This window comes from Diospyros lotus, chromosome 13 (genome assembly GCF_014633365.1).
Source record: "Diospyros lotus cultivar Yz01 chromosome 13, ASM1463336v1, whole genome shotgun sequence".
In the NCBI taxonomy this organism is placed as follows: domain Eukaryota; kingdom Viridiplantae; phylum Streptophyta; class Magnoliopsida; order Ericales; family Ebenaceae; genus Diospyros; species Diospyros lotus.
This window is the reverse complement of record NC_068350.1, coordinates 4,551,971-4,562,500: the sequence shown is the minus strand read 5'-3', so window position 1 is coordinate 4,562,500 and position 10,530 is coordinate 4,551,971. Positions and strand designations below refer to the sequence as shown.

At 35.8% G+C, this 10,530-nt stretch overlaps 1 protein-coding gene across 1 annotated transcript; it reads right to left on the bottom strand.

Annotated features, from left to right (window-relative positions):
• Positions 1–2,989: 2,989 nt before the first annotated feature.
• LOC127789249 (fructose-bisphosphate aldolase 6, cytosolic-like) lies at positions 2,990–6,838 on the bottom strand. The gene is made up of 3 exons (XM_052318100.1): positions 6,671–6,838; positions 4,335–4,562; positions 2,990–4,186 (listed from the first exon to the last, which is right to left on the bottom strand). The coding sequence occupies exons 1-3, from the start codon at positions 6,696–6,698 to the stop codon at positions 3,366–3,368; spliced, it is 1,077 nt and encodes a 358-aa protein (XP_052174060.1). The 5' UTR covers positions 6,699–6,838; the 3' UTR covers positions 2,990–3,365.
• Between the last annotated feature and the right edge of the window lie 3,692 nt (positions 6,839–10,530).

Genomic DNA, 10,530 nt, shown 5'->3' with positions numbered 1-10,530 from the left:
TTAATCTTCCATTAAGCGTGCAATTGGTGTTCTCACTGGGTTCTAATTAGCATTGCTACTTAATTAATTGCTTTTATATTTGTAGATTTTCCCTTTTCTGGGTTTTTATTAAATATTATATATCTTTTAATGTTCTTGTGTAATATATAAATATGGACATTAAATATTATATATGCACACACACCATATACAACTGATCAGGTACCGATATAAATAGGAATCAAGAAAGTACTATAGCAATTAAATCCTTTAAATATATATATATATATGTATGTGTATGTTACCTGTATGTGACTACATAATATATTCATAATTGTATACAGATAAGCCATGTGCTTTCTTTCTTCTTTTTGTTGCTAAATAAGCCATTCCTGATCTCTTAGATGATGCGGCCGTCCTTACCTAGTTACATATTTGCATTCGCTTGAGACACGAAACAATTAATGAGTTGTTCAATAGAAGGTATAGTATTTTCATATTGTTAGGAAGTACTAATGCTATGATGTAGAAAATGAATCTTCTTAATTGTAATTATAAGGTTGTTTGTGACTAAAAGTCATAAGTTCTTTTAAAACCAACCTTATTGTAAAAATAAGAACAAAGCTGACTAGGAATATGTGTACTAGGAATACCCTTAAACTACAAGAACGATTTTCTTTATGTTCACAAAACAGGGAGTTATGTGTGCTAGGAATACCCTTAAACTAATACTACAATAATGTGGTCATGATTTAGGGAAGCTCTGAAGTAATTTTAATATATAGTACGGATAATTCTAATACGCAGTAGGATCACTAATCGCTAATTGTCATTGTAAAGTGAAAACAAAATTTTTCTATATATAGATTTTATAAAAAATAAATTAAGCTAAAGATATGATGGGTATTTGTTATAACGAGTCAGTACTTCTACAGCTTTTTTCTTTTCAATGTATAGATGAGAGTTACCTTATTCTATTTAAAACTTTTGTACTGAAACACTGTTTTGTAACATTATTCTAATTCTCCATTCTACATGCAACTACGACAATTCAAGTAGCTAGGTAGCTAGCTTACAATCCGAGGCATAATACCATTATATATATGTTCCATTGTCCTACATCTACAGTATGCAAGTGGTTTCGTCATTTACTTGCCTTCATCCCAGGCAGAAGACATTGCAGTTCATCCCTCAAAACTATAATGGGGGAAGGTATGAAAGTGATGATAGACTTAACAATTTTCACCATCGGAGTTGTAAGTTAGTGGTAAGTGATCATAGTGTTGGTGAGTCTGTGGTCACAAATTTGAGTCTTGTGAACCCTAGTTGCTCACCTCCTCACTAGCTCCCAAGTGTAAAAATCTTACTTATTGAAAAAAGACAGCAATTTTCCCTGGCATACAAAATGTATTGTAGATCAATTTAGATGTTAAATGGTTATTAGTGCTTTCTAATTGTTGTTTGATGTTGAGTCCGGTGAAGAAGAAATTGAGAAACAAGGAAAAAATGAGATGTTACTTTCCATTGATTGGTGAGTGGTGACTTGGTATGTTCCAATTAATTGTGATCAGTTAATATTCAAGGAATTGACCTAACGACAGGGAAAGAAAGAAGATTGTGTTTAAGAAGATATTGCTAGTCTGAGACGGTTATATGTAGTCCACAGATCTTGATTTGTAGAAAATCTCCAAGCACCAATGTTCTTTCTTAATTACTGTTCTAGTTTGAGGATTGTTATTGATTTTTTTATTTTCACTCTCTTTCATTGGATTTTCTGGTTAAATGGCCTTTTTTCAATATTTTTACTTGACAAAGAAAGGGAAGAAAAAGAAAAGAAAGAAAACCTGCAACACTATTGATCAAGCGTTGCAGCCACTGCTTCACAGAGAGTTGCTAATGGGTTTTGAGCTGTAGAAATCTTAACAAGGATTGAAAGTATTGCATGAAATACAGCAATACACTAACCTTCTAGGTGATTGAAATATTAACAAGGGGATCTTTCTCAGCGTAAATACAAGCTTATGTTAAAATTCTAGTTTTACATAGAGCACACATACATACGGATAACTGTGTGTAAGCTCATCTCTGAAAATTCAAACCTTAATTGTAGAGGAAATTATTATAAGCTCTTCTATTTTGGATATAATTATTACTATTATTAAGTTTGGGTGTTTGAGGAATTTGGATGGAGGATTAACCATGTTAAGCATGTATATAAATATATATAGTTAATTAATTATTCATTGAGTGTGTGAAACTAATGTTGGTTCCAAGGAGAGTAGTGTGATTCAGCTTTTTGTTGGGGTGATGCCAAGTGATTTAACAAGTAACTGAGCAAAACTAAACCTGCCAATGCCTTTCCTCTTAACCCCCTGCGCCCACAATCCAAATTGGGAATTCTCATATTTATCTAATAAAGCAGTTTGGGCAAGCGGCCAAGCACCAAGAACTGTAGACCTCCTTTCTTTTGCAGGCTCTCTGCAACTTCCACTGCCACTTGTTAATTTTAGCTTTTTGATTGCCGCACTGCCTCCTTTAACCAGCTCCGTGGGACAGAAAGCAATTTCTGTCTTAAAAGACCTGCAGTCCATGTAATGCCAAGCTTGTCATTTTCTTTATTAATTCCCATTATTGTAAGTATACTTATATCATCATCATATAATAATTAAAATGCATTCAAATAATAACTTCTCTCACAAACAAATTCTTTATGCAAAGGAAATCATTTTGTTCGTAATCTTATTTTTTTTATTTTGCAAACAAATTATTTTTGAGTTATAAAAGAACAACAATAATGTTATTACCAAACTCACCCTCTGTATGTAAGGGAAAATGTCTGCTATTGACAAACAAAAAGGTCATCCTAACATGTTGGGATTGCAAAAAAAAAAAAAGGCATCCTTACATCATGCTATGGATTCATTTATTTACTTCACTTGGCAAAAACTTAGACTGTCAAGAAAGGCATCCAACAAATAGATGTTGGATACAACTTACAAAGCTTAAAACATCAAAGAATAGGCAATATTATATATTTTTTTGTAAAGTTTCTCAAAATATGTATTTCATCATACAAATAAATGGCGGCCTACTGGGAAAGAAGGAAACTACAAGAGCCCCAGCTGTACAGCTCGAGCCACAAACAATTACAGAGTCATTAAAGAAACCTGTCAATACTCTATCAACCGAAAATACAAGGTATTCATTCATTCACTCAACCTCAACAATGATGATGTTTCTTCCTCAAGCTTTATTCAACAATCTACTAACCAGATAACAAGAAGATTGAGGGGAAAAAAGAAAAACCCCAAGAAAGAAAACATTAGCAACTCGATGATAGGGAAAATAGGGAAAGAAGCTGTTGCTTCACTGCCACCACAGGCAGATTAGTACTTGTAGTCCTTGACGTGAAGGCTTTCTGAGGCACCCTCACTCAATCCGCTGCCACCCTTGTAGGTTCCAAGGGTAGCCTCTGAGTTGGCCTTGCACCTTGCAAGGAATGCAGTCTGAGCCTTGCCCCAATTTTCCTGCTTCCCTGACCAAGCCTTGAGGGTGCTCTGCTGGAGAGCCCTTCCAAAGGAGAAAGTGAGGCTCCATGGCTTCTTGCCCTTCAATTTGTTCATGGCGTTGAGGTGGACTGTAGCCTCCTCTTCGCTCTGGCCACCAGACAAAAACACCACAGCGGGAACTGCAGCAGGCATTGTGCGCTGCAGGGCACGAACAGTGTGCTCCGCCACCACCTCAGGAGCAACCTTAGGGGCATCAGATCCAGGGGTCACCATGTTGGGCTTCAACAGAGTCCCCTCGAGCAAGACATGGTGGTCGTTCAATGCCTTATAAACTGCTGCAAGAACTCGTTCTGTGACATCGGCACACTTGTTAATGTCATGGGGGCCATCAACCAGTATCTCTGGCTCAACTATGGGGACCAGGCCGTTCTCCTGGCAGATGATGGCATATCGAGCCAAACCATTGGCGTTTTCATTGATCGCGAGCTGGGATGGCTCGTTGGGGCCGATCTTGAGCACGGCACGCCATTTGGCAAATCTAGCACCAGCTTCGTAGTACTTCTTGCAGCGCTGGGCAAGGTCATCCAGGCCCTGTGTGGTGGTCTCACCATTGGTTCCAGGAAGCTCAACAGTGCCCTTGTCAACCTTGATTCCCGGAAGGACCTTACCTTCCTTGAGTACGTCAACAAAGGGTTTACCTGCATGACACAAATTAAAAGGCATTCATGAGTAAATTTAGTGAGCAACGAGTAATGACTGCAAGGGGGCATATATGTATCCAGATGAAAACCCTCTACTTAGCGAGTAATGCTTGATGAACAAATTTAGCATAAGCAGCCATCATACCTGCAGCGGTACTCTGATAGAGGGTTTCCTCGAAGAGAATCACTCCACTGAGGCATTCAAAAGCACCAGGAGTGGTGAAAAGGAGCTCGCGGAGAGCCCTCCTGTTTGACTCAACATTCTCAACATTAATACTGGCAAGACGCTTGCCAATTGTGCCAGTGGACTCATCTGCAGCAAGGATACCCTTACCGGGAGTGCCAATGTAGGTAGCATTGGCAATGAGCTCATCTGCAAGTTGTACAAAGTTCAGTCAATTATCCAGAAGACAGACAAAAGTATTCACAAATATATAAATCTACACAAGAAATAATGTCCTAGATGTCGTAGTAGAAAGAAAACATGAAGAAGCTCATTACATCAACTGATTAGGAAGAAAGTAGCAACCACAAATTTAGTGTGATATCAAAAAATGATTTCGGTGGTTGACAGATATACAATATATGAATATCAGGGGTTCAGACAGACCGTGATTTTACAATTTGTCACCCCTTTTATGATAGTGAAAAGTTTAGAAACACAAAGCAAAGAAGAGAGAACTAGTATGACTGACCGGTCAATGCATCAGAAAATTGAAATCTGTCTATTGCAATGTCAAAATAACCAAAAATTTGTCACCAACAGAATGTCGACAAAAGAGATGAATAGCAAAGGGGGAATATTCCAAGCAAATACCAAGATAATAAAATCAATCATCGATGTTATGAAAAACAAACACAAAATATAATGAACGAAAAAACACAGCAGCAAAAGCAACGGAGCAAAATCCCTTCCGTGTCACCAAAAAAAAAAAAATGAAAAAAAAAAAATCTATGGCATAAACTAGATTTTACATAATTACCAAGGTGAGTTAGATTAAATATAAAAATCTTGCTTTTGTTCTTGAAACTATCACAACCATAAAAGTAGTAGCATAAAGGATTTTCATCATAAAAATTATAGATGTGGATTCATACTGCTACAGTTAACAAAGGAAACAGAGCATGCTTAAAAGGATTTTGCCTTCCAGTGCCCAAAAAAATCAAGATCTCACAGTTGCAAGCATGTAAGTTGAGCTATATTAGAAACAAAAATCTTCTTAATCATACTAAAAATGATAGATCTGGACTGACAGCCTGGCAATTTAACCCCATCTTCCATCGTAAAAGTGAAAAAAAAAAAAAAAAAACACTCAGATAATGCCAGACTGTAAAGATCTAAACAAACAAATCTCAAAATCAGCATGTAAACTAACTAGTCCAATAAACAACTCCACATGATATCCATACTTCAATAAAGCATTCCCTATAAGCAAGAATTGTTACCAAGTGTAGAACCCTCAATAGGACGCAAGAATTTTATTTTTTTTCTTTTGACCAATCAAAAGAATATAATTATAACACAATAACACTAATAGGACCGAAAAATCCATAAACTGGCTCAGAAACACGCAACAAGAAGAACTCAACTAAGGCCATTGGCTTACTGCCATTGACAGCTCTAAAAGAAAAAAACAAAAACTTATAACATACCAATGAATAAGATAAAATTGAATTACTCCATTGACTATCTAGAGATAACAAAATCTGTTATATTCCATAATCGCATAAGGAATCTACGGTTTCCAATGGCCATTTGTATGTGTGAATAACTGAATTTTGAACCATCTAAAATATCACACGCTTAGGAGGCACAATCCAGAAAATTTTCATGAGGAGATTATAATGAAATAAAGCACAGAAGACAACTTCTCTTTGCCAACTTTGTAATTTCTAAGAATGTCCTCTGAGGTATACACTTAATGATTTGATCGCTAGCAATTGAAACAGATTAAACAAACAAATTGGTCAAATACGACAAGCACATGATCCTTGGATTATAATTCAATAGAATCTTTTGAATAATTAGAAAAGGGGAAATGTCAACAAGTAAAAAGCTCCGGAACACATGCAACAAAATAAGAAATTAACTGATCTGATTACCATTATGCGGTTTATTGATGACAGAGCAATGAGAATAATGACCTTATAGCAGACCACAGCAAAAATCTATTAATGGTCACCCGGGAATCAACAACCCCTAAAGCAATTGACTTTTTAATTAGATCCATTTGCATATTACAGACCATGCACAAAAAAGAGAGACGTTGAACAATAATGGTACCCAAACAAAACCAAAGTCTGGATTCGGAAACAGTAATACAACCCAATCCAGAAACGATCGAAACCACAGCCCAAAGTGCCAAATGAAGATGAAATGAGACTCAAGATCTAGCAAAGGACAACTATAACAAGCATGCCATGACCCAACAAAAAAAAAAAAAAAGGAATCTCCATCGGAAAAAGAAAACGAGGATTTACCATGGTACTTTCCTTTGAAGCAAGACATGGATGGATGCAGAGAGGAATGACGAAGAGATCAACAGATGAAAAGAGTTGTTTTCTGAGAGAGAGAGAGAGAGAGAGATGGATGGTTAGGGCGTCTTTTAAAGAGAGGGAGAGTGACCGAGCAACAACGAAATTGTCGCAAAAAACAATCTACGCTTTTTGACAAAATTTGCTTATTTTTCTCCTTTATTACGCTTCTGCCATTATTCCTCTGACCTGTGCTCGGCCCATTCGGGCATTCAATTTTGACCGCAATTTATTTATTTTATGAATTAATCTGTAAAAATGAATATTTTAATGCTAGCAGTGGAGTGGAGTCCAACCTGCACGCCAAGCTCAAATTTTCAAATTTCGGAGGAGGGTAGAAAAGCAAATAAAGTGAAGATGAGGGGTAGTTTCCTGGAAGGAAGAGAAAGCCGCATGCGTGCTGACAGATTGGTGGGTGGGAACGGTCAAAAACATGGGGGTTAACAAGTAGGGCCCCGCTTTACAAGTTGCTGATTTGTTAATAACTTGCCACGTGTGCCACGTGAGTTTAATTAGCCACCATGCCAGTATTTATGACATTTTAATATCATATGGTTGACCAATTAATTGTGCTGAGCAAGAATACCATATTTCTCAATTTCCTGAGTTTTGAATTAATTTTTATTCTCTTGTTACAAATTTACAATACACACAAACAAGTATTTAAAAAAAGAAAAAATTCTCAATGTAATCTTTATTCATTTCATTTGTAATAAAAATTAAAGAATTAACGCTTCTCTAAAAATTATCCTTGATAAGTAAATAACTTTTATGTGCATAATAAATAATAAATTATTATGGGTAACGAGAGTAAAAATGAAAACAATTGAAAATTATTTAATCTTATGTTAAAAAATATGCTAATATACAAGAACACTTTAATTCTTAAAAGTATTCAGTAGAGCACAATAATTAGGATTGCCTAAGGTGATCCAACATAGCGAATGTGGGGACAATAAATTGACGGACAAAGAGAGACGTTTCTAAAGTGGCGCATACGAGAGATGGTCTAGACGAGGGTGCTGGTAAAAATGTTGAATCAATTGACCAACTAGATGTAGATGTGCTTCTTATATATGCAATGTAAAGGAAAATAAATTATTAAGCTTAGGCCAATCAAATGACGGCATTGACCTGATTCATTCAAAGGGTTCTCGATCCGTAGTATATGGGAAGATTAAACAACGAACAACGAACCATTGAATAAGAATATAAATATATGTATGCGTGTATGTTTCTCCATCAATATTCTCTTTAATTGACACTTCTAGAGAATGAACAATTTCCCAACAACACGAACAACAGAAGGCCAGCTGAAATATCGTATTTTGAATATAACAAAACCAACAGAAGACTCAAATTAAAGATGGGCATAAGAACAGTATATGCATGCATGAATATGATAAGAGAGTGCATTTCTCTCTGCTTTGTTCTGATAGTGTTCGGGAAAAATTATGAGACACTTTGCATAATATAACTGTTGTGTCATAATTGAAGAGTAAAATTAAAAATAAAACTTAAAGACTGGTCGACCCAAAAAAAGGTCAGTCGACTAAGAAAATGGGCAAGGACTTAGTGATGGATGCGCTAATCCTCAATGGGGTGATTAACACCTTGCTATTGCGAAAATAGAAGGGAAAATCAGATATTTGGGAATAATAGTCTCTCTGTATTGATTTATTTGATGAATACAAATGAGTCCGGCCAACCCTTTTTATAGTGGTTGAACGTGACCCTTTAAAGAGATACAACTATTAAATAAAAAGACATGTGCGCTGGAAATGAAAATCCGCAACCATTGGGGTTGGCGGTTACGGGCGGTTATGATCGGATGGGCAGCGGATGGGCGCAACTGGCCGGGCAGCAGTTGGGTGCAGCTAGCTGGGCAGCAGCTGGCTAGGCAGCAGGTGGGGCGTAGCTGGCTGGGCAGCTAGTCGCATGGTGGCCGCGCGCGCGCGCCCTTCGCAGCTGTTCGGGACGTGGCTGGCATCCGTTCGGGCCTCAGTTGCGTCAGCTGGTGCGCAGGTGGCAGTTGCTTGGCCAGCGGTTGCGTCTGTTGGTGCCAGGCTACAGGCGCATGGCTGCGATGTGGCCCGATGTGGCTTGCTGTGCGGCGGCATGGCCTCAGCGTGCGACAGTGCGGCCTCGGCTTGCGGCAGTGTGGCCTGCTGTGGGGCGCGATCTGCAGTCTTGGCACCCATGGGCTTGTCATGCGCACCCGATTGCAGCAAGTGTGGGGCTGCTTACTAATTAGTGGTTAATTTTATAAAAATTTTGTTATAATTATACCCTTCTTTTTATCTTAAAAATAGTTTAAATTAGATATTAATATATATTTTATGGTTATATACAAGTTTAAATTGAAAAATGAATGAAATGAAATTTTAAAGTAAAATTTAATAATAATAATAATAATATATAAAATTATATATAATACATATACATCATTATATGCATGCATGTAATATATATATATATAATATAATATAAAATATATATATATATATGTGCCATGTGTAATACATATATATAATATATAATTTATTAATAACATTAAATTATTTTTATTTTTTTTAGGCATGAAGAATTCAAGTCCATGAAGAAATCAAACCCATAGAGAAATCAAGCCCATGAAAAATTAAAGTCCATGAAGAATTCAAGCCCATGAAGAATTAAGGCCCAATTTGAGCAACCATGGAAGATATTATTTGGAGAAGACCCAAGGATTATTTTTAATCCTAATGAAGATTAAAAAACCAATTTATAGAAATCTATTTTTATTTTTTATGTGAGAGCTTTATTAGGTGTGTTTTTTAGCTAAAATCCATTTAACTATTAGGTGGATATTATAGCTAAAATCCATTTAACTTTATGAATGCTTTATTAGGTATGTATTTTAGCTAAAATCCATTTAATATTAGGTGTGTATTATAGCTAAAATCCATTTAACTTTAAGTGTGTGAGTGCCCATTAGATATAATTATGTCTAGTTGAATAATTGAAATTGTGTGGTTTGTATTGCATCTTGTGGCCTATAAATAGATCACTTGATTGCATTTGTAAGTGTGATTATTATTCTTGAATCAAAGTTTAGTTGTTTCCTTATAATTCTCTCTTTGAGAATTGTTCTTGTTCTTTCCCCTTTTCTTTAGTATTCTCTCTTGTGATCTTACTTCTTTCCTTTCTTCTTTTAAATTCTTATGTCATTTATTATTACTTTATTATTCACCGCCTAAATGGCCGGTTAATTTGTGCCTTTAAATTTCTGCAATTTTAATTCTTGTCATTTAATTATTCACCGCCTAAATGGACGGTTAGTTTATGCCTTTAAAATTTCTGCAATTTTAATTATTGTTATTTAATTATCCACCGCCTAAATGGCAGGTTAGTTTATGCCTTTAAAATTTCTTGTCATTTAAATTCTGTTATTTAAATTACGTCGTTTAAATTCATGTCAATTAACTTTTAAATAGAAATGAGTAGTTAAATCTAATCTTGGGTTAAGGCAAGGATAGTGTCCAACGCCAATGATTCCCAAAGAAAGCTGCACTTTAAATAAGTAACATTAATTTAAATTTCAGTATGAGTGTATCTTAATTATTGAGAAATCACTAGGTTTGGATTGGAGCGTAAGCCTAACTTAGAGCTTTCATGCCATGTATGAGAGTTACTAGAACTGGAAACGCTATCATACCCAAACTCGGATGATTAATTTAGTTGTTTTGTGTATTAATTGTAATTGAATTTATGGTGGTTGCTTAAATTAGAATCTCGCATATCATGTATGGGGATTGCTTAACCTAGAA